The 23,332-nt window shown below is 39.2% G+C and overlaps 2 protein-coding genes and 2 long non-coding RNA genes across 7 annotated transcripts in view; 2 read left to right on the top strand and 2 right to left on the bottom strand.

The window, feature by feature from the left end:
• CASP10 (caspase 10) overlaps positions 1-3,121 on the bottom strand; it is a 15,876-nt gene extending 12,755 nt beyond the window's left edge. For 2 of the 3 annotated variants that reach the window (XM_030485640.1, XM_030485641.1), the window contains exon 1: positions 2,990-3,121. In XM_030485640.1, coding sequence (XP_030341500.1) covers positions 2,990-3,103 — 114 coding nt within the window. In that variant the 5' untranslated portion in view covers positions 3,104-3,121. Of the gene's footprint in view, positions 1-460; positions 532-2,989 lie in introns of those variants that run through there. The other variant, XM_030485642.2, reaches the window with a different exon arrangement.
• LOC115607880 overlaps positions 1-15,480 on the top strand; it is a 19,736-nt gene extending 4,256 nt beyond the window's left edge. The window contains exons 2-3 of the long non-coding RNA XR_003991380.1: positions 7,194-7,199; positions 15,467-15,480. This is a non-coding gene — a long non-coding RNA (uncharacterized LOC115607880). The remainder of the gene's footprint in view (positions 1-7,193; positions 7,200-15,466) is intronic.
• On the bottom strand, positions 2,983-21,422 carry CFLAR (CASP8 and FADD like apoptosis regulator). Of its 2 annotated transcripts, none has more exons than XR_003991378.1 (10): positions 17,308-17,664; positions 16,360-16,465; positions 15,277-15,412; positions 15,014-15,111; positions 13,924-13,975; positions 12,551-12,600; positions 11,373-11,451; positions 6,670-7,183; positions 6,004-6,199; positions 2,983-3,221 (listed from the first exon to the last, which is right to left on the bottom strand). XR_003991378.1 is itself a non-coding variant. In XM_030485643.1 (10 exons), exons 2-10 carry the CDS (start codon positions 17,601-17,603, stop codon positions 6,061-6,063), a joined length of 1,470 nt encoding a protein of 489 aa, XP_030341503.1. In that variant the 5' UTR covers positions 17,604-17,739; positions 21,160-21,422; the 3' UTR covers positions 3,037-6,060. The 2 variants fall into 2 exon arrangements, 1 of the variants encoding a protein (XP_030341503.1); XM_030485643.1 differs by adding an exon at positions 21,160-21,422 and having other exon boundaries at positions 3,037-6,199; positions 17,308-17,739.
• Positions 17,671-23,332, top strand: LOC115607879. The gene is made up of 3 exons (XR_003991379.1): positions 17,671-17,741; positions 19,509-19,515; positions 21,169-23,332. It is a non-coding gene; the product is annotated as an uncharacterized LOC115607879 (long non-coding RNA).

Below are 23,332 nucleotides of genomic sequence, written 5' to 3'. Positions count from 1 at the left end.
TATTTCCCTTATCATTATTGTTATTGGTGGTAGCAGTCGTGGTTTTGCATTATACCTTAGTTACTGGACTGTTCTTATCTCAACCTGTGGGAGTTACATTCTTTTGATTCTCCTCCCCATCCCTCTGGGAGCAGGGGGAGGAGGAAGTGGGGGGGGGAAGTGATTGAGCAGCTGTGTGGTTCTGAATTACCGGCTGGGCTTAAACCATGACAATGACAACTGAGAATTTAGAGTAAATGACTTCAATTGAGTTAAAAAAAAGATTAAAAAAAAATTAAGAAAACAGGGGCAAGTTGCATGTACACCAGCTGTACATAGTAATTTCATTGTCAAATCAAACTGAAGCAAGATCCAGCACTAATTCCTTTAAAAGAGTTTTCAAGTCTGTGTTGCTGCCATTCTTGGAAAGAGATTTTCACTCCAAGCATTGGAATCCCTCTGTACATGCGCTGCGTTTACTAGCCGTCTTTAACCTTTCTTCCCCAGCTCTGTACTGAGGGTACACTGGGCTGGCTCTCTTTGCCAGCACTACTACAGAAAGAAACGCTGCTGGCTCACAACCTGCACATCCACTGCTCAGCTTACTGCTACAGTGTTTTTAGAACTCTCTACCACTTCATGCACTTGTAAAACATCACGGTAAAAAAACCCAACAGAGTCCTAAAGCAAAGAAACAATCAATCAATCCCTATTCCAGTAAAACAACCTGATGCTAAGTACTAACACACACAGGGCCCAAGACGTACCTGCTCCCTAGGCTTGCCGCGGCTCACTTTAGTATTTACAGGTAGAGCTAGCAGGACATTAGCAGACAGAACATGAAACGCAGAAGAATGATGGATTAGCGTTTCCCATTCACGTTTTGCAATATACCCACGAAAGAAAATCACATAAAATAAGCAAGAAGGATTATGAAGTTCCTATTTTTTCGTTTAAAGTTTGACTGATAGGGGCTCTTCCAGGATAAGAGATTTCAGAATATACTCAAAAAAACCACCCAAAACCAACCCCAAAACAAACCCAAAACAGAAACCAAGGGGCACAAAGTAATGCTGAGGCCCAGTTCCACAACCAAGGGGAGTATTCGGCTCTGGCGCCGCGAGCAGCCCAGAGGCAGGCACCCAATGCCGGAAGGAAGGGGCGAGGTTTTGACTTCGGATTCCGGAGCTGAAGCCTTCCTTCGTTCCCTCTCCATTTCAGTCCCCCGCTTCTTACCTCCTATATGAACTTCGGCCCCGTCCCCTCTCCCGGCAGCTACTCTATGGGCGGCGCTTAGCGCTTCCCAGTTTATTTCCCGGCCAGTCGGCGATGCATGCCGAAGTGCTGAGTCATGACCCGGGCACTCCCTGCGGGGGAGGCGCGGAGCCCTAAGCTCTGCCGAAACCAGGACGGTCCGCGCCGCCAGCCCGGGGCCGTGCAGGACGGAGGCGGCATCCCGGGTAGAGGGGGCGGCAAGTGGGACAACGTCCATCTGGGGGCACGTCCGCGGAGCGCGACACCGGTGCCAGCGGCCGGGCGGGCTCCCTTCCTTCCTCCCTCCCTCCCTCTCGCCCGCGGGCAACTGGCCGAGCCCCTCCGAGCACTTGGCCTCAGGGCTTGTGAGCTGCCTGCCCGCTCCCCGGCCGAGGAACTTCGCTAAGTAGTCAGAATTTTTTTCTTTTGAAGCCATCGACAACGCTTCCGGGACGAAACCACCAACGTTTTCGCTTTCGCCGTCAAGCCATTTTAAAGCAGGCTATGTGGCACAAAAGAAAAAACCAAAACCAACAAAAACCACGGTTTTGGCAGAGTTTTTTTCACTGACAAGCAGCTTGAGAGTGTAGGAGAGGGCTTCGGTGGCGGTTTTATGCGGGTGTGTCTCCTCCACGCCCCTCCTGGAGAGTAAAGGGAAGAGGAGGAAGGTGAGGAGCGCTGCTCAGTATAGGCTCCTTGGAGCTTTCACCGTCTCCCACGACATCTGTATCCCGTCACATCCTTGGGTCAATGGAGCCAGAAAGGTGATGGAGTCTCCTTGCTTTTGCCAAAGAGCTCCTGTCCAACGCACCAATAGCCGAGTTATCTGTTGAAAATAAAAGGTTTGCTGTCCTTTATTCAGTCAGCTCATTTTTACAGAGCTGTAGAACTTCACAGCCAAACTTAACGAGCTGTAGAGGTTTACAAGATAAGTCGACCAAGAATTTCAAGAGTTGTTCTGTAGTCTGGGAGACAGGGACAATCAGTCTGACTGCATGCAGAAATTTTCTTCAGAAAATCAGCTTGAAATACAGCATTTATAATTTAGTCACCCTACATACTCAAATTTTAGGTGCACAGTACAGCAATGTGTACAGAGGAATACAAAAAGTTATGGGTGAAGTGAGACAACTGGCATCACAAAATTCCTGTGTGTTAGTAAGTACTGACTTCAGCATCACTTTTCTCTATGCAGCGAGTACAGGGAATCAAATCTACCCACACACTACCCTTGAAAGAGGTGTCAAGGCAATAAATACTGCTCAGAGGAATGATTACAGAATGAGTACTGCTGTGGTTTAAGAACCTAATGAGGGTCAAGACATCAGTGCAGAAAATGAGTATCTGATATCCATGAATGATGTGCAATACGTGACATGTCCCCAAAACTCTTTCATCATTAAGGCGGCTGTGACCATGTCTAACCCAAGCAGCCAGACACAAAGAGACTCCCTTTTTCACCGCAAGGGTTATTTGCAGGAGCCTCTACAGTTTTCAAAACAGCATTTCATCGTCATTTCTTAAGGAAAGGGTCATGGACTCTACTTACTGTGTCATGCACTAAGGTGAAGAACACGTACACTTCATAACCCCCAAACCTACATAGTCACAAAACTGTCAGAAACAGAATATACCCTACTGATAATATTTTAAGTAAATAGTTGTATTTAGTGACACTCAAAAAAACCCCAAACCACCAATCCACAAAATCCACCACATCATTAGATCCTTTAAGAACAGCCTCTATTGTTCTTACTTTCTCCCTTATCTCCTGTTTCCTTCTTTCTCCTTCCGGGATCAATGCTGTATTTCTCCTCCAAATCTTCTTTTCCCTACTTGTTCTTCTCTTGGTTCTCCCTGCCATTCCCATTCATGTTCCCAATTGAAATTTCAGTATTTCTTTCCCTCATCTCTCTGCCTCCTCTTTGTTCCATCTCCCTGCTTTTGGTTGTCTACAAGGCAGCAGAAGTGCTCATCACATGCAAAAGCTAGTAAGGGAAATGGGAAAAAGTGAGGTTAATTTATGAAAGAAATCAAATTTATTAACATCACATTGATATATATGGTAACGAGGAATCATATCGTATTTCTACAACCACAGGAAATATTTGTTTCACCATTAGCTTCATTTGCCAACCATTCCAGAAAGTAACTTCTAAGATTCCAAATCTGTCATTTTATAAGCCTTCTCTTACCCCGTAAAAAATTAGCAAGGTATAGTTTCAAAATTAGTTTGTTCTTTATTCTAAGATAATGAGTTACTAAACAATCAGGGTTATAAATTAATGTTATTTTTATTACCTATCACATATAATATAGACCCTTCTGTTGATGCAATGCAGTAAGTTCTCTAGTTGGGTGCGTGGAATACTTATGAATGTAGTTTTAAGACACAAGTATTGTTAAAGCCAGAAGCAATATGGCACCAGTTTAAGACCAGTTCAATGAGCCCTTTCTTAGAAAACAGTAAAATGGAAGAAAGACCTGCCCTCTCTTCCTGCCCCACTATGATGTGTTTATTTCCACACTTAAAACATCATGAAATTGGATTTAATATTTTTGCTTTAATGTTCATAGGAAACAAGCTTTTGGAGAATGTCTGAATTTTGCAAAATATTCTTTTCTGTTTTTCCTTCTATGCCTGTGCCTACATAAAATTACAGTTACACATATAACACATTGATGACATGAATTTTTGGGTTACGTTTCCCAATTCAAACCTATAATAAAAGTATATGGAAACTTTTTAAAAGAGAACACTATAGTTTATGAAGCGGAAAAAGAAAAGCCTGGAATGCACAAGCTTGCAATACAGGTGAGTTATTTTCCTAAATTGTGCAAAAATTTCCTCACAACCGTGCATGTAACTTCCTAGAGTTAACATGCAAATAAAATGAATACAAAATAAAGAGCTGAATATTTAATCGCAATATATAATATGTACTTTCCGTATCATACAAAATGGTACATTAATATCAATAAATAAGTATGTTAATAGTAACATTTTATGTGGATAGTTAAAAGATTATAAGCTAAAACCAGTTCAGTGGGTTTCTCCTCTTTGTATGCTCTTAATCTCGGTCTATATCGCATAATAAGGAAGGGCTCCCAAGGACTTTTAAACTTCCATATCTACTCTTTGCCACATAAAAATTATTTTTACTTTCAATTAGAGTAGCTACTTGAAAATGCATTTGGTTTTTTGGTTTTTTCTGAATGTAACTTAAGAAACCTGGTTCAAAAAAAAAAAAGTTGATAAAACTGATGTAAAGCCAACATCTAAGTACAACATAACGTCGAGGAATTAAAAAAAAAAATCACTGTTATTGGAGTAAATTTACTGGCCAAGCACTCCTAATTATTCCCAATATACTGACATATACTGATAGTATACAATGTACAAGGTATTCTATCAATAGGCTAGCTGCCTGATAGACTTGATCTACAATTAAAAGTATTGTTGGTGAAGTTATATACAAAAGCACACGTGCTTTTTGCTCAAATTAAATACAGCTACACTAGCAAAAAAAAAAATCTTTTTGCAGTATACTTGTTCAAGGAACTAGCATACCCTGCATTAGCAAAACCCCCCTTCTGCTGCCATGAAACACATGCCAGAAGGATGTATGGCGTGACTACACAAGAAACCAAGCAAGGCATTCCCAGGCCCTTATTTTTTTTTCCTGGACAAGACACTGCATTAGGAGTATTAAAAGTAGGCAAGTGGTCTACTTTAGGAGGAAAGAGAAAGCCATAAATTTGGTGACATTAAGTTTTAATACAGCTCATACTGTATTTACAGTTTTCACTCATGTCTTTTTCAGAAGAACAAGAGCAACTTGGAGGAGAAAAAAGAATCAATTAATAGACATGTCCTTTTTCATGAGCAAAAGCAGCGAGTGTGGTGTTTAATCCACTTTTAAGAGCCAGTGGCTGCACACAACACGGGGGTTCAAATATGATAAAGTGGACTTTTACAACTATGCCTGGTCAATAAGTGTGAATCATGTTTCAGCTTCCATAATTCCTGCCAAAATCCCACATTTTTTTACCTGGGTGGTAGATTACTGTAAAGCCCTGCCACATGTAGGCTCATTTTTGCATCAGCAGAAAACATAGTTAGCCCACAATATGGCAGACTGTCTCATTTATTAACATAGAACTGAACCCTTGTGTGCTGTGGATAGTACTGACAGCAGTCCTGGATGAATCACTTTTAACACAGCAAGCAGATGGAATCCAAATTATTTAAAAGACCATCTCTCTCCTCCTTCTGTTAAGCTAGTCTGTGGAGGAACGCAAGCCAGAACTTGTTAATGAACAACTGGCATTGCTAGGTAGGCATTCTTTCCCGACATGTTTCCCATTATTAGGTGCTGGGGAAAGTATCCAGTGAATTTCAGCAGTTTGCCCTGGCTTGTATTTGTTTTAAGCATCAACAGAAGAACCTAGATCAGTGCACTGCTAATAGGTATCCTAAAAAAGAACCAATGAAACAATAAATACACAAAACCCTGGGAAACCAACAACTGTACAGTTTAGAGCTCTTTCCAACCTGTTTACCTCTGGTACATGATTGAAAGATCTGTGGCAGTGCTGTATGATAGCCACCATTCTCATCCAAGCTTTAGGAACCTTCTGTATTAGAATATAATATCTAGTGCCTTAACACACCAAAATGCTTCTAAATCCCTGGGGTTGGAAGCAACAGGCACTTTAGATATACATGCAGTAACAATGCATAAAGTAAGAGCATGTGTAAGAACTGACTGGATCATAGTAAGTGTTTCTCATTAGCCACTTCAGAGAGATCCTTTCCAACAGCAGTTAAGTGGCAGAAAGAAAAAGTTTCCTCCTCAGTGTGTGCTGGAGCAGAAGTGAATATTGTTGGCTTGGGTCAGCGGTCTTATTCCATTCATAGACTTTTCTGTTCAGTTCTGTATGGATATCCAATACAGAGAGCTTCCTGCAGGAACAGAAGTAAAAGCTTTCTATTAGAGAATGAAGCAAGACATCATTTAAGAATCCACAAGAGAGAACACAACTTTAGACTCAGCAAGGAGAAAGTTTCAAATGTCAGTCTTTATTGCAGAGGTTACACCTCTAAAACCAAAGGCTGAATATGCATTTTGGAGACAATCTGTTACAACCAAAATCACTGTTGTGATATTGGTTATGCTAATATGATGATCTGTGATTTCGTTACAAGGTTTTAGGGTTTGTAAAAAGGTACTAAATGTTAACCCCATAACTACCTTAAAAAAACCTTCCTGCGCCATTGTTCCAGGATCAGGTATACCTGTCTTTTAACCTATGATACAGCATGACAAATGACACTTTTCAGGATCAGACAGGATGAAACTTAAGGTTTCTCTTTCTATAGGGCAGCAGGCTGTCATAGGAAAAGAGTTGGTTTTTTCCTTTTTTTTTATTTACCTTTTATGAGGACTGCAGAGTAGCTCAGCCAGGCAATGCAGATAATATGAGGATGAATTTGAAGATTTTTCTAGTGTAGACACGTTTACCTTGCAGTGACTCCAAAAGATGTCTGCTACTTGGGGAATAGTGGCTTGCCATGGGGTTTCTGCATTAGTTAAGATGTTCTCATTATTCCCATCTACTTCCAACAAACTAGTACATTCTTGCTCATTGTCTGGCACAATGTAGCTCTGAATAAAAAAAAGCTTTGGTTTTCCTAGGAGTTCAGGACATGAATCTGCTCTGAAGTACTTCTTTACTTGTTCCAAAGGGAATCCAGAAAAGGGATGGTCCGTACAGAAGATGCTCTTAGAATTTCCACGGCTGACCAATATGCAAATGAAGCTGTCACAGTTTCTGTGCTTCTGCAACCTTGCAATGTCAATCAATGTTTGATTCATGGTGTTCGTATTTAAGTATTTGTGACAATGAACATCATAGCCTAAGCCTCTGAAGGTCTCTTCCAACATATCTGAAAAAAGCAAGATGTAATTAAATCACAGCACATCAAGACTCAATCTCAAGTATCTTGAATTACAGTATTTACAGTATTTCACTATTGCAAATAATTTATTTCCCCACAATAATTAAAAAATCAAGAGTACTTAATGTTGATCACATTACATACTTATAGTGCTATATGCGTGTTGTCTTTAATATGTTTATGTACTTCGTGATAGCAAAGACACTATTATTTGGTACGTGATCTGTTCCAAATTCCAAAGGCATTTGCACGCTTTAACTTAGGCATTTAAAATATCAGACTAGAGAAAACATTAGAAAATACTTCACACACAACATTCTAGAAATGGTAAGGAGTGATCTGGGTAGCATGGGAGGACTATTTCACCTTTTAACACATCAAAATTACTCTGAGTGGGTTACAGAACTGCACAGGCTCCCTTTCATCAGTCAAAAAGGAAACTGCTGCAGTCAGTTATACTTCCTATCATATAAAATGGACTTTACATGATGAGTTCCAGGTGGAGAATGGACACTGGAGTCTGAACTGTGACAAAAGGGCATTTTCAGGGACAAAAAAAAAGCTGAAAATGAACCCTTTCAAATGTATTAGAAATTAAAACTGTAGATAGCCAAAAATCAAGATTTAACTCTTATTTGTGCTGCAGGAAAATGTGCTATGCTCTGAGTAACTACCTTGGATGTTTATTAATATGGGAGTGAAACCAGATATGTTATGGTTAAAATCACTGGCATTTTTTAAGTGTTCAGAGAACCACAGGACACTACTAGGATACCTGTAGCATTGTTATCTTCAGAATAAACCATGCACAGTTTCTGATATGACAGGAAACATCAAGTGCCATGTTTATGTAAAATGCCTTACAGCCACACGAAGCTGGGCTGTTCCTGGACTTCGAAAGTTTAACAATCCCTAATTAGCAGAGGCTATTTCAGAGGTAACTGGTGGCAAAGCATAAGTTGTACTGTCACACATGCCCATACTGAAAACAAGGAACAGAACTTGTAACTTTCCTCAGCAAAACACAAACTATACTATAGCAAGGTGATAAACTGGAACTAGAGAGTTTCGTTACAGCTCTGTTGGTTTGATTAAATTTTGTTAAATAATTAAAAAAAAAATCTGGATTTTTTTTTTTTTTTTGGAAATAAAAGGAAAATCCCCTCTATTTTAGGCAATAAAGACTGCTCTCAAAATTCAGGTGGAAGATTCAGTATTAACACTGTTGAGCAGTTATATACTCGATGAAGCACTTCATCCTTTAGAGGGCAGCAGTACATACGCAAAAAGTTACAGCAACGAGAGCGCTTTTCCTGACACACACTAAGTGTCATAATAGAAAAAAGATTAAACCAAATAAGCTTAGAGCTGATACCTTAGTTTAACAATGAATCAGAAATTACACATGGTAAGCTTTGGATACAGCAATTTTACTTTAAGGCAAGATAAAACGCAGCATTACATGCTGCGGCTTGAGATCAGAAAGCTCTGTTTCTCCAAAAGTAAGTATCTCCCAGCAAACCGCTGCTGACTTTGGAGCATTTCCACTCTACATAAAAATTTATACTTTCCTCCCCTTGATCGTTTACAAGGTAAGGATAAAAACTGGCTTCCAAGTGGAAAAGTCAAAAGCAGCTATTTATAAAACAGCAAGGTGCATTTCAGTTTGAATTTTATCAGCATGTACTGAACTCTACATTATTTACACTGAACATTTTCAATTGCTGGAATCCTTGAACATGCAGGATTTATAATTGATTCAACTTCCTCAGGCTGAATCTTGGATAGCTACAGACTCTAATGCACACCATAGATAGAATTCTTAATGTTCTCCCTGCCCACTTTTTTTCTCTTCTATTTTCAGACTCCAGAAGTAGTGTGGCACAACTCTACAGAGTAGTGAATGCCTTTCTAACAAACTTCTTTAAGCAATGTCATATGTCCTGTCTCTCCTGAATTTTACTAGCACAGTAATTTACTTAAGTGAAAGTCTTGCTTTCTATCATGTTAAAATGCTGATGATGCACTGGTAACATTAAACATCTGAGACATATACATGGTTTAACTGCTTCTGCATCCAGTGCAGAAAATGCATGGAGACCGAGGCACATTAAGACTTGCTTTGGGTGTTTTTGGCACAACAGCAGCAGAGCCATAATTTGCTAATGTATACGACATGCCAGACGCTAAACATGTGATCTTTGTCCTTTCCAGTCAGCAGACTTCCTCTGTCGCGCTTACACTTTCTGTTCTTGTGCAAGTACTGAAATGACCGTACGAGCTCATGAAGATCACATGCAGTGGGTTTTAATTCTTCTTTTTTATGTAATCTTTGTATTTAGTAGCAATTACCATGACAAAGGGGTCTGCACACTATACTGCCTGTGCAAAAGATCTGTGCCTTCTAAGGAAGAATAGGTCTAAATTTATGTATCCATGACTACAAACGTAGTGGTTCCTGTTTTCTCCAATGTACATGCCTTACCTGCTTTTATACTTTGTTCCATTTAAAAAAAACAATCAGACCTGGCATAGTAAAACAGTTTTGCTCAATAAATCAGGTCAGCACAAGCTCATATGGCATTAGAGACAATTAAATTTACAGGGGTTTTTTTTGTAAATAAGGCTATTTCTACACCTCGTGTTTTCTTTAACTCCCCTAGCAATCTTTTTTGCATTTGCTTTTAAGAGACAGAATTCCAAGTAATACGTACTTATTTTGGTACTGGAGCAGATTACACGCTACCTTTCAGATTAAGGCTGTATAATACTTTCCTTGCATCAAAAGGGCTGTTTGTTCTCTAAAGCTACCATAGAAGAGAGGAAAACAGGCAAGTAATGAAGCAGGCAACAGGACAGAGCAGAATGTTTGATCTCAAGAGCTGCGCTCCTGCCCCCCAAGTCTTTCAGCCTTTGGCAGGCTTTGTTTTAGTTTCCTATTGGGAAAAGTCAGCTTTTTTTCCTTTTTTTTTTTTTTTTTTTTTTTTTTTTTTTAAGAACAGACGTGAAGAAATGTTTTAGATTTTTTGCTTTCAGCAATTGCATCCTTGGTTTTTTGGGTTTTTTTGGCCAGAGGTGATTGATGAACTTGGTAGAACAGATCGAAATCAGATGCCAAGGGTACTTCCTAGGTGCATGTAACTGACTTAAGTGTCTTCCTTGTCCCTCGTTTCCATTAACTGCAGGATTGTGAATTACTTCCTGTTACTCTAATGACAAACTGTCTTGGTTTATATAATTTACCTAAAATATGATCATCAAGCAAACAGCCACAGCATCTTCGAAGACATCGAAACATCCACATCAATAATTTTAAGTTGGTCCATCTGCTGGACCATTAGTTATGAGAAAAAGATACACTGACAAACCCTCTTCTTCCCCAACATCTCCTAAGCTTATTACAGACCTGCCTGCAAGTACTCTCTTAATTTTTATTTTAGCCTCATATTTTACAATGATTAGAGAGTGGGTCTTTTTTGATTATGCAAGCATATACTTTTTGGATTATATAAAGGTAATCAGGAAAACCCCACATTTTAACCATAGCACTGGCTATCTTGAATTTTACATGCAAATTGTTGGGCTTTTCTGGGGGGTATTTTTTGTTTTGTTTTGCGTTGGTTGGTTGGTTTGGGGTTTTTTAACTAAACCAAGAGGGAAGAAAGAAAATTCCTTTCCCTGTAGCGCTATGGTGACACTATCAGTTAAACTGCGCAAGATGTGACAGAAGCATAAGTGCATTATTAATAAAGAATCACGTGCCTTCAGCTATTCAAAATCTGTAGTGTCCAATATGATTACACTTCACAGTTTTGGTTTTGTTAACTGATGGAAAATGCTGCCTTTACCATCTCTGCCAATAACCTGCTGCATGACTGTAGCTTAACTATTCTGTTGGTCTCTGAACATCCTTTTTCTCCCTCCCAAAATTCAGTCTATCCCCCTTACAAGTTCTTTCATTCAGAGATTCTGTGCCAAAAACCAAACAAACATTGTCTGCAACAGTTAGGATAGTTTGCTTTAACTGCTTTAGAAGACTTACTAGAATTGATAGACTAGCTGACCAGGACAATATTACCCTAGCCTGGCTGGCAAATGTACATCATATTCTTTACACTAAATTGTTCTAATTATCTGAGATTAAGAAGATAAGGAACTTCAGATTCCACAGACTTACCTGCATCATTGCCAATACAGTCTATTATCAGGCATATTCCTAGAGGTTGACTTTGCATTCTGTACTTATCATCAAACACCTGAGGAATGTGAAGGACAAGTGCTAAGTTAGTATGTCACTCTCTCAACTTACAGAATTGATTCTTTTCTCAGATTTCACAACCTCTATTCAATCACATTGTTGTTTTTCCACAGAGCAGCTAGCAGAAGTCTATCTTCTTGGGTGCAGTATGTCTTATCTACACAATAATAACAAAAAAATCAGGACATATAGGCTAACGATTCCCACCTCTCCCCCCCCCCCCAATTTCTGTTACAGGTTTAATTTTTGCACCCTTGTGTTATGCAATCTTATTACCATAATGATCCTTAAACAAAGACTAAAAAAAGCAGCTATATGGGGTGGAGGGACTTTTTAAAGACCTGGACTATGACAGCAATGACCCTTCTATAGTACTTCCAAATTAACTTCTTTAACTGTAACTGCTATTTAGATGTTGTGAACTATAAGCTTCATATTGCCAACACAATAAATGTAGAGAACTTCTGTGCTCTTCAGGTGTGCAAGCAATCACTGCTTATTGGAAAAACATTTATTTCCTTATTTAGTGGAACAAGCTCCTTGTTTCTAAATAATCTGTAATGACAATATCACAATTCCTTTTCCCTTAAAAAAATTACAATACTATTGCCATAGGTAATTCCCTGGTTCCTGGCCTACAGGGGAGGTAGTGAAAATAGCAGTCATCCATTCTTATCATTAATACCCAAAGTATGTCTTCCACCTGGAGAGCAAAGGGCAGGGAGAGAATAAAGAACAAAATTTACTGCATGCAAAGAAGCCCTGCAATTTCTAATGCAGATGGCAAGAGGTCTGACTTCCAATAGGTTTTGACTTAGCCTCCACTAATAAATATACAAGTTCTGTGTGCACATCATACATACGTGCATTTTGCACACTCCTGCTTCTGAAGTAGCAGCAAATACTTTATATTAAAACTATATCCTGCAAAAGCAAGTCACAGAACCTGTTTAAGGCTGAGGAAGAGATGGATGTACACACTGTTCTGTTTGCATGCAATTAAAGGAAATCTCAAAATTAAACAGAAAGAAAACTAAGGTAAATACCTGCAGAGGATTTTATTATATTTACACGCAAACATATGCACAAGCACATACCTTATATGATGCTGGTCCTGATTCCTGAATGGACATGTGGACTGGTTCTGCTGCAGTTGAAATATACATAAATAATCTTAGTATGTAGGAACCAGTGATATTTCTTTGACACCAGATCAGCTGAAGAGAAACCTATCTAGTTCAGCCAAGTTCTCATTCATCTGGACTTCTCAGTTTCTATGTATGCTACTGAAGTTAAGAAAACCCCAAAATTTTCACCTCTGTTATTTGGATTGCATTCTACATTGCTTATAACTAGAATAAATAAACAGTCTCTCCTACACTGAGATAATTCAGCCAACTGCTCTTCTAAAAATCAAGATATTTGAGAGGAACTTTGCGTTTCCAGAAAGAACACAACACACACGGTAAGAACCTGGTACTCACTGGACAACTTCCTGGCTGGCCTGGTGGAGAGTTCACCACTGAACTGACACAGAAACTTCCACTTGAGACTTCAATTGCACAGCTGTACTACATGACCTTCCAGAGTCGGCTAGTCAACCTCTTCCATGATATTAGTAATAAACTATTTATTCTGCTTAACAGCTATGAAAGTGGAAGCCCACAACAATTTAAATAAAGTTTTAAGATCTGGCTCCACAAGCAAAGCTGTCCTGGGTTCAGCCGTAGCAGTCATTTTTCTCCTTCTTAGTAGCTGGTGCGGTGCTGTGTTTTTGACTTTAGCCTGAGAACAACAATGATAACACACCGATGTTTTCAGTTCTTGCTAAGTAATGTTTACTCCGAGCAAGGACTTTTCCAGTCTCGTGCTCTGCCACTGAGGAGGGGCACAGGAAGCCGGGAGGAAGCAGAGACAGGACACCTGACCCAAACTAGCCAAAGGGATATTCCATAGCACAGCACGTCATGCCCAGTATATAAACTGGGGGGAGTTACCCGGAACGCCCAGATTGCTGCTCGGGTTGGGCTGGGTATCGGTTGACACGTGGTGAGTAATTGTATTTTCACCCTTTGTTATTTTCCCTTATCATTATTATTATTGGTGGTAGCAGTCGTGGTTTTGCATTATACCTTAGTTACTGGACTGTTCTTATCTCAACCCGTGGGAGTTACATTCTTTCGATTCTCCTCCCCATCCCTCTGGGAGCGGGGGGAGGAAGAAGCTGCGGGGAGTGAGCAAGCGGCTGCGTGGTTCTGAGTTACTGGCTGGGCTTAAACCACGACAAAAGCAAATACAAGAGCAAATATAAGGCAAGACTCAGTTTTCAGAGGTCCCAAATACTCTCTGCTCCTGGTGTTATCAACTGTATTAGACAAAACCACAACTATCAAACAACAGTCCTATTGATACAATTAAATTCATCTTTTGACTCTTATAGATTATCCAAACTCAGATAAAATGGTCTTACCCAGAATAACACTTTGTCCAATCTGTGATTTTTCTTTGTTCACATTCTGGATCTAAAATGAAGAGAAAGGTATCTTTTTCCTCTCTTCTTCAAGAATGTTCCAAAATATAACAAATAGTATTTTTCATCCTCAATAAAAACATTACATGTTTTAGATTCACATATATCAGCTAAGTATAATTACAAAATAACAAGTAAAAAAGCCCCAAACTGTTCCTCCTCAGGAAAAAAAATACCGGCTTGCCATGAACAGCAAGGAAAAGCTTGTTCCCTAACATAGAAAAACAAACAAAAAAACCCTCTGAAGATATGAATTTTGTTTCCTATAGAGCACCATGGAGGAACTTTCACTGAATTAGAAAGGAAATAATAACAATATTATCATAATATGGAAAGTCAATGCAAACTATTTCCTATTAAGTACTCTGGAAAACAAAGGTGTTGTGGCGTTGTTAGCAAAGACAGATTGCATCACTGGCGTCTTGTATGTGAGCTTTATACATACATATTTACTGAACACATGACAGAAATCATCTCATCAAATTCATTTAGCGAGACTAAATACTTTAAGTAAGGTCATAGTATCACAATATCAGACCTAACCCAAATATAAAGAATACTCTATGCAAAAGGATTTGATGACTTTTCACATACTGAGATTAAATTTGTTAAAATGAGATTAAAACCACACAAATTTAAAACAAAAAAAAAAAAAATCCAAAAAGTTCTCCTTCAGCTTCCAAAGTTAATACACTACTTTTCCTGAAAAATCCAGAAGTACAAAGAATAATATGTTTTGCAAAGAACAGTCAAAGCAAAACTTTTCACTCCCCAGAGTAGTAGAAAAACCTTCTCAAGGCACAGATTTTTTATCTCCAACTAATACGAAAAAATTCACAGAAGATCTTTAAAGGGGACCCATGTAAGACAGAAGATTTAAATTAGACCCTAAACTCAGCAAGTAACAGGAATAAGAGAAATAAAGGAAGCAGTATTTTTGTTCCTAGCAATCTCTCATTCCTTAGCCTCTGCAAAGATCAATCCCCTTTCAATGTCTGGCAATATTTAGAAAAGATCTATGTATACTTACCCCTGAACTATAAGGAGGATCAATCAGACTGAGATTAGGGAGAGATGCCTGATGTGCATTGACATATACTGGCTGAGAATGAACAGAGCACATTACAGCTGAAAACAGAAACACACAGAGAAATACACCATTATATACCAACTGTTTTATGAACCTAAATCCATGAAGCACGCAAATACTCTGACTTGTAACTCATAATTTTATCTTAAGAACACATCTGATCCTTGCTATCAAGAGTAACCAGTGGAAAAATAGGATCTTACCTTCATGTTTGTACTTCTGAATCTTCTTAATCAGGTCTATCCTGTGAATGCTTCGAAAACAATTTTCTATCAGATCCAGTTGATTAGGAGCTACCAAATTTAGTTTCTCCAGGTCAATCACAAGAGCTAGAAAACTCTAGAAGAGCAAGAGAAACACAAACTGTCCTACCAGTAATTTGTTCTCTATCAGTAAGTAACAACACAAGCTAGACAATAACATGGGGAGCTCATAAAGGTTGTATATTCAAGAACTAGTGACATTACCTTCTAAAACACTAAGAAAATTATCTGGAAGGTATAAGAATTCTTGGCATTACCGTAAGAGTAACGGAACCTAGAAAGTGATATTCTTAAAAAAATAGAAAAAAAGAAAAAAAAGTTTTTAAGGAAACAGTTTTGCATTTCCTTGCTGTAAGGATGACTTGTAATGTGACCTCACATGCTACAAAACAAGGGGTAAGAAAAGCTTTGGTGCATTTGCAGGACCTCTTCTCCTTCTTTGGATAAAGAGAGAAAAAGGAAAAAAAAAAACAAACCACAAAAGAAGAAGACAGAAATATTCAGTCTTCTACGCATTATTGTCAAGTTTTCTGAACCTTCTCTACTGAAGTGCTCTGCTTTCTCGGAAAACTTAAAACAAGTATTCAGAACACAAACGTACAGAGAAAGATGTAATTAAAATAAAACTGTTCTTTTCTAAGTGAAGCAGAGCATGAACCTAAAAAGTGACCTTGTAATTCAAGCTATATTTCATATGACTATTGGTTTGAGATCCTTCATATATAAACTTACTGATCAGTAACACTAAATAAAGACTTTTTTAATGCCTTCTGCATGTGAGGTTCATGCTAACAATATTCACTATAGGAAGTCTTCACTGTTCCCTCTTACTGTTTCTCATGCATCTTTCCTTGAACTGAAAACCAAAAACTGAAACAGAAGCCACTACTCCTCCACTTCCTGCCTTCTGTCTGCTCCACACAGCCTCGCTACTGCTTTGCTGTCTAGCTCCTTCTCTTTTTACTTTAACCTCTCCTCCGCTGGTCTTCTCTTGCCCCAGAGAAGACCAGCAGAAAAACATACCTTATCTTTCGCCATTTTCATACGAGCTGTATAATCTCTGAGTAGAAAAACAAGAGAACTCACTTCTTCTTTTTCCAGATTCTCATTAATCTCTACCATCAGTACCCTGAAATAAAGTCGACACATTTCTGAAGGATTAGCTTTCAGCAAGATCCCACCCTTGCCCAACTACCCAACATCTCCCATGTTCCAGTCTTAATGTACCATTTCCAATTAAACACGAAAAAGCCCACCCTGCTCCAAGATCCAATTTTAAAATCCCTACCTCTTGCTAATCAGCACCTGCATTACTCAGGCTGACTGTGTAAAAGCTGCTGCCAGGAAAACACAAGTCTCCTTAATATTTCAATAGGGATGAAGTGAAAGAATAAGGCAACAGAACACATTCTTAACTTTTTTAGCTAGTAGCTGCAGGGGTTTTATTTCAGTGAGAAGTTAATACAGGAAAATCTTCCTTATGAGTACATATATTTCTTTCTGAAGCCTCTCAAAGAAAATAACTGGAGCTTCTTAATTTAAGGCTCTTAAAACTAGAGTAAAATGTAGTAAGAGACACGTCCCCTGAGAAAAGCTATACTACAAGGCCATGTGCCCAAAGCAAACTAGAAAATAAAGTATCTCTAACTAACAATGTTCCTCTAAAGCATCATTTCTATCTGCTGATCTAGAACCGTACAAATATCACTGGTTTTATTAACACACACAAACTTCTTAAAGATAGATGCTTCTAATGCAATGACTTGAAAGAAGCTACCAAGCCTTATTTTAGGGACTAAACTTGACATATTCTTTTCACTAGAACTCTAGATATAATGCCCTTTTCTGCTTTTCTTTCAAGACCTATTTAAAAAAGAAACAAGAAAACATGTGCACCCCCCAATTTCGAAACAACCCACACACATTTTGAACGAAACAGAGTAGCCTTGATATCTGAAATAGATATATTACCTGTAATCAGGGACAAGTCTGAGACTCCTGGCAAGGTCAGCTTCCACTGTTGCCTTCTCAGTCTTCAAGATCCTCCTCAGCAAGTCAAACCTCTTAACTCTATACAACAACTCAGACAAGCCAAGAAAAGACAATTTCTCCCTCTCATTCAAAGCCATCAGGAGCTCCCTAAGGTCAGCATTGGCCAAGTCAGGAGCAAGGTCTCGGCATAAAAAACCCATCATCTCTTCTTCTTCTTCATCCAATTCTTGTTCAATCTCATGAATAAGGACAGCTGGCACTTGGTGCTTGGTCATCACTTTGTTGCTGTCCCTTCAAAACTGCCAGCCTACTGTTTTCTTAAACAGAAAGCCAACATGACATGAAGCAGACTCTACCACAGCACTTCTCTGGTTTTCATTCTTAACTTGATTCATTTTTACATAAGCAGTTCTGTGGGAGAGAGTTAAAATATACTAAATCAGTGATCTGCTGCACAAGTTCACAGCTAACTCTCCTATCTGATGTATTTCACTTACAACTAAAACACCAACAGTCTACACAGACCTCCTGTTCTCAAGGGGTTCTCCCAGCTGTTCATTACAGAACAAAAAGTATTTGGTCATACTAATCAGAAAGAAAAAAAAAAAAAAGAAGTTCTTTTAAAAGTAAAACCTTAATACAACTCTGAAAATTCCATAGGAAGTGAAAGATCATCAGCTTGCTGATGAATGATATTTCAAGTGCTTCTGGAAATGACTTAAGTTCCACAGCCATTTAAGTCTAAAGCTCTGACTTCTGAGCAACCCTCCACCTCTCTGCTCACTAGCACCTTTTCTCCCTAAAAGTCTCAAGGCACTTTTCAGGAAGAGTTTTGGGAGCTAAGAGGTAGTTTAACCACACGTTGTAGACAAAAGAATTAAAAAACCTCTACATATGAAACCACTGCCATCACGCACAAAAGAAATATTAACAATCTAATATGTAATATTTTAAAACGTTAATTATGTGTAAGTTAGGGAAAGTGTGGATTTTCTTATTAGCATCATTTAAAGTGATTCCAATCTGAATGAATTAGTAGGGTTTTAAGGATTGCCCACACACCTCCTCCATGCTCAAAAAGATTCAAGAACCACACAAAGGAAAAATCAACCTTATGTATGCAAACTGGCTCACTCTGAAGGTATAGATAAGCCATAGACTGCCTTTTTTTTCACGTGACATTCATGTTTCACCATACTGAAAACAGAAATTAAAATTCAAACCTAGAAAAACCCCCACCCTTGTGATTAAGAAAATAAGGAGGGTGCTATGCTCAATTTCCACTGCCACCAACTACGGAAATTCTATCTAACCTTCTCTGATCCCCATTACCTACATGGGGAAAAATGAAATGAGCAATATGAAGACAAATCTTAGCCATTCCAAGCAGCTGAGTCACTACACTGCATACTTTTGTTTAAACCATTCTGAAAGGCAAAAAAAAAACCCCAATTAGACTTCAAAGCCTAATATGCTGAAAGATTCTTGCACTTGGATAACTTTTTTAAAGCATTTTCAGCCTTTTACTACACATTCTGCAAGTGACAATCAACAATGTCACATACTGTGTCCGTACATTAAAGAGAATGAGACAAACTCATCTAGAAACCTTTTTATTCCAATGCTGTTTATATGAAAAATAACTCTATACATCTCCCTGACTTTGCTCAGAAAGACAGTAAAGAGGAAACAAAAAAGTTCATAGTCATCAGAGATAAAGCTGTGCCAATGGTCTGTGTATTCATGTCATGTAATTTGCTAATACTGCTGCAAGAAAACACAGGATTTTCCTCTCCAGTTCGATGTTTCACGTATTGAGTAAAGACTTCAACACAAAGCTTATGGAGCAGGAAGAGGGTTGAAAAAAGAAACCTAAGCTACTACATATTCTCATTTACATTCTCTATGAAATCCACAATCATTCTAAATAGCTGAAGTCTAATAAAACCACCATCGTAAAAGGATACTGCAAGATCACGTGAGTATGAAAGGGGGCAGGCCTACACACGGAGCAGCAATAACAAAATCTCTATTCCTCCTGTGTTCAAAGAACCAGGAAAACCTCTGGCACACTGAAGGAAAATGGCTGGTGAGGGGAGAGTTCACTGTCACCCGAAATTTTCACAGAGGACAAGCTCTTCTGGGAAATGAGATAGTTTCAAAGTGAACTTAAATACAAGCTTCTGAGTTTAGTTAACTTTCAGACTTTCCTGAACAACATGTAAGATTTTAAAGCTGGCTAATTTCTCACATACTGTACAAGAAACCACCTTTGTCACAGGCATTAGACTTTAAGTCTGCACTGACTTTTGAACCTGGGTATTACACTGCAAACAAGGTTCACAGAAAGAAATTTTTTAAGGTAAACACCCGAGAATATTAACAAGTCTATTTCCTCCTCAGACCACAAATCATTTCCATTCCACACTAAACCAGGCAGAAAAATACGTGTATGTTCATTAGATTCTGTGAAGCTAATAAAGTTAATTATACTCCTATTTTTTTACTATTTCACACTGCTCCCAGTCCTTACAGAAAACAACCCAAGTCAGGCATAAATTTCCTCCAAGGAGCAGGAAGCAACACCACTAAACCTTCATGCACAAAACCGCACAAGGCTTCAGTAACCCTCTGCTGACATTACCATGACTGGTATGCATGTACAAGGCTCAAGCAATATTACTGTTTGCTGTTTAATACCACGTAAGAAAACCTTGTTTCCATGATTGCAACACAAAACACTGCGCAATACACAAATACCAACGTGATGATCCAAGGCAGAGAAGTATTAAGAGGGAGGGTCTTTCCAAGCGAAGCAGGGAAACATCTCACACTTGAACCATGGTCTGCAATTAGCCTGTAATTTCTGACATTTGTTTCTTGAAAATTTCATATATATTTCTGCAGCAGCAAAACCAGGATATAACATTCACGGGTGTGGTTCCGATCTGGAAAATTATCTTTGTTTCAAAAGATGAGCTCATGTGAAAGCCACTAGGGAGGAGGTTACTTTGCTACAGCAGGCACTAGCTGTGCTTCCAATCCTCTGATTTATTTGAAGAGGCAGAGGTGCTGCAATGACACAAAGGTGACTGCATTTGAGTCTGTATCATCTGGCATTTTTCAAATTGTTTGGTGCATGATCCACAACTTCCACATTTCTCTATAAAAGAATGTCTTATGAGATACTTAGAGGAAACAGGGAAATCCTGCAGTAACTTTCTCATTACTGTACTAGGCTTAAATATTTTCATCTCGGTGTAAAAAAGTAGTGACCACACTGATTTCTGTTTAGAAATGCACCAGTTTAACACCCTAGTCTTCCTCATCAAAAAAACCCCACACAAACTAGAATCTGTTTTACCGTAGGGGGTTTTTGCAGAAAAAATAAGAGTTCCAAGCAACTGTCTATCACACTTGGAAAAATGACGCGAGAGGAAACTCCGCTCCGCAATACAAAAATGGCTCAGGCGGACGGGCAGCGTCGCCCTACGAGAAAGGTCAGGCCCCGTCTCTGCGCACCCGGCTAAGCCCGGCCCCCGGTACAGACGGGGACTAGAAAGAAGTACCCGATCCCGAACCACACTATGTTAGGTCACCTACACTGAGGGCGCATGTTAGTGTGAGGGAAAGGAAGAGGGAAAGATATAACGCACCCAGACGCGCCGGGGAAGTTTCATCTACAGCAGCACGGCCAGGTCCGGCAGAACAGGGAGGAGAAGCAGGGGGCGGTACCGGGCGAACAAACAACAGGCTCTCCCAGCACCAGGCGTGGTTCCGACTTTTGCTTATCTACATATTAGTGAGAGGAAGAAAACTTTCGGCTCGTACCTCTTACAGCTGTTGAACAGACCTGAGCCGCCTCTGAGCGTAGACATCAACGCTGTTTAAGGCAGAGATCTCGCCGAGGGATAAGGGAACTGCCTTTAGCCGCCTATTACACATCTGCCGAGCCCCGTTCACTAACCCTTAGAATGTCATCGTGAGTCCGGCCGTTAGGAATTAATGCTTTCGGTTTTGATTTCTAGTCTACCTCAGGACATAGGAGCCGGAGAACGCAAACCTCCCGGCTCAGAAGATGGCGGCGGAGCACAAGATTGGCAGGAGGGACGTCCCGTCCCGCGCGAGCGACCGCCGGCGCCTTTGTGTGTCCGTTTCGCAGGAAATGGCTTCCGAGTATGTGAGGAGATCGGCTTGGCTGTAGCGTGGTCGTGAGTTCCGTGTGTGTACAGACGTTTATGGGACTAGGCTGCTAGTATGAGAAAAGACGAAAGCTTTTTATTAGCCCCGGTAGCTCTCAGTAGTAACAGACCGTTTTCCAGCGAGCGGTTACAGACTTGGGGTAAGTGTGGATATGTGTTTGGCGGGAGTTTATACACAAGAAAGCCCCTACTTGGCTCATGTCTTGTTCTGAGTTCGTTCACAGTGAGGATAATATTGTAGAGGTGCGGGAAAGTTGTGTGCTTCCCATTTATTGTATAATCTTCAGTAAATTTTAAGTAATGTCTTATCCCTGTAAACTGGGTGTTGTGATGCGCTTTGGTGTAAACCAGCAATTTTCATGAAGTGACTTAGTGTGGTGTGCTAGTGGTGTAGCTGTAGTTTCTCTCTTAAAGGCTTAAAATCTGAAATTTTGGGCAATTTTATCTGCTGAAGCAGACAAAAGCCACTTCCACGTGTGGTGAAATTAGACTCATAATAGATAACTTCCAGCTCAGTGGATTTTAAAGCATTTACAAAACTTTTTTTTTTTTTTTTTTTGTGCTGCTAGAGATACAGCAGTGAAATCACAGTACTCTGGGATAGCACACTTGTGCAAAGAGTTACCCTGTCTTTGGAACTGCAGGGAAAACAGGGGCAGAAAGTAATCACCTACACTAGAATTTGATCATGTGCTAAGTGACTGTTCTTTGTTCTGAAAAAAAATAGCTGAATTCTTACTGAAATTGTGTGGTTAGGCTGTCACTTTGATATTAATCATTGAAGGGTATCGCACTATCCCTGCTGTTAAGATGTAGCATTGGATAGGTGATGATTCAGAAGATAACCAGATACCTACCGTGAATCAATATGTACACTTTCTCCTTGGATCTGTTCCATATAAACATGTTAAAGACTTGTAAAGTCTAATAGAAGAGGTTTAAGCAGATGGTATAGCTGCAGGCTTATGAAAGATTTTTTTGGTTGGTTGGTTAGGTTTTTTTGGTTTTGTTTTTCCCCAAAACCATAAAATGGTTTGGGTTAGAAAGGATCTTAAGATCATCTAGTTCCAACCTCCTGCCATGGGCAGGGACACCTCACACTAGACCGTGTCACCCAGTGCTCTGTCCAACCTGGCACTGGAACACTGCCAGGGATGGAGCATTTACACTTCTTTGGGCAACCTGAATAAATGGTTGAGTGAATGATGTACCAGTTTAACACAGCCACTACTTAAGCGACCAATATACTCTCTTGTTCACTTCTCCACTTATTCCTTAATTTATCAAAATTTTATATGCTTATTATACAGTTTCCATATTTTTGTAGGCAGTGTTTATGAGTTGTATGCAAGTGTTTTCATTCTTTCCCGGTTTCAAAGCTAAAGTACAACATTGTCTTCATTGGTAAGTTCTCATGTAAACTGAAACTGTAAACAAATATAATGTAAAACATAGAGCATACCAGTAAAGTTAGATGTGATTGGGAAGAGATGGTCCTATATGTTTCAATTTAGAGAGTGTTTCTTATAAATCTCTGGTTTGGACATGTTAATCTTGATATGCTTTCATAACAGGTTTGATCTATTTGATTTTGTAGATTCTCCTAGTTATAGAAAACAAAAAAAATTTTAATAATTTATGCCTCTTAAAATATGAACTTTTATGCTGTATGTCTCAAAATCAGACTTGGTATGGTCAGGGTGAGTGCATTCCATATGTATATATAAACGGCATCACTAGTTTTTCTTGTTATGTGTTGGTGTTGCTTTCATTATTATTAAAAGGCTAAGACACTAAGGGAA

The sequence above is a fragment of the Strigops habroptila genome, chromosome 5 (genome assembly GCF_004027225.2).
Source record: "Strigops habroptila isolate Jane chromosome 5, bStrHab1.2.pri, whole genome shotgun sequence".
Lineage (NCBI taxonomy): Eukaryota > Metazoa > Chordata > Aves > Psittaciformes > Psittacidae > Strigops > Strigops habroptila.
The sequence above is the reverse complement of the archived record's forward strand: the minus strand, read 5'-3'. Positions and strand labels throughout refer to the sequence as shown.

Bases quoted from the DNA above. Each gene is read 5' to 3' on its own strand.
- CFLAR (XM_030485643.1), bottom strand. From the start codon at position 17,603: ATGACCAAGCACCAAGTGCCAGCTGTCCTTATTCATGAGATTGAACAA. The intron at 15,112-15,276 runs GTAAGATCCTAT...TTCTGTTTTCAG, and splicing joins TCAGAAGTACAAACATGAAG to CTGTAATGTGCTCTGTTCAT. The intron at 11,452-12,550 runs GTATGTGCTTGT...CACATTCCTCAG, and splicing joins CAGGACCAGCATCATATAAG to GTGTTTGATGATAAGTACAG.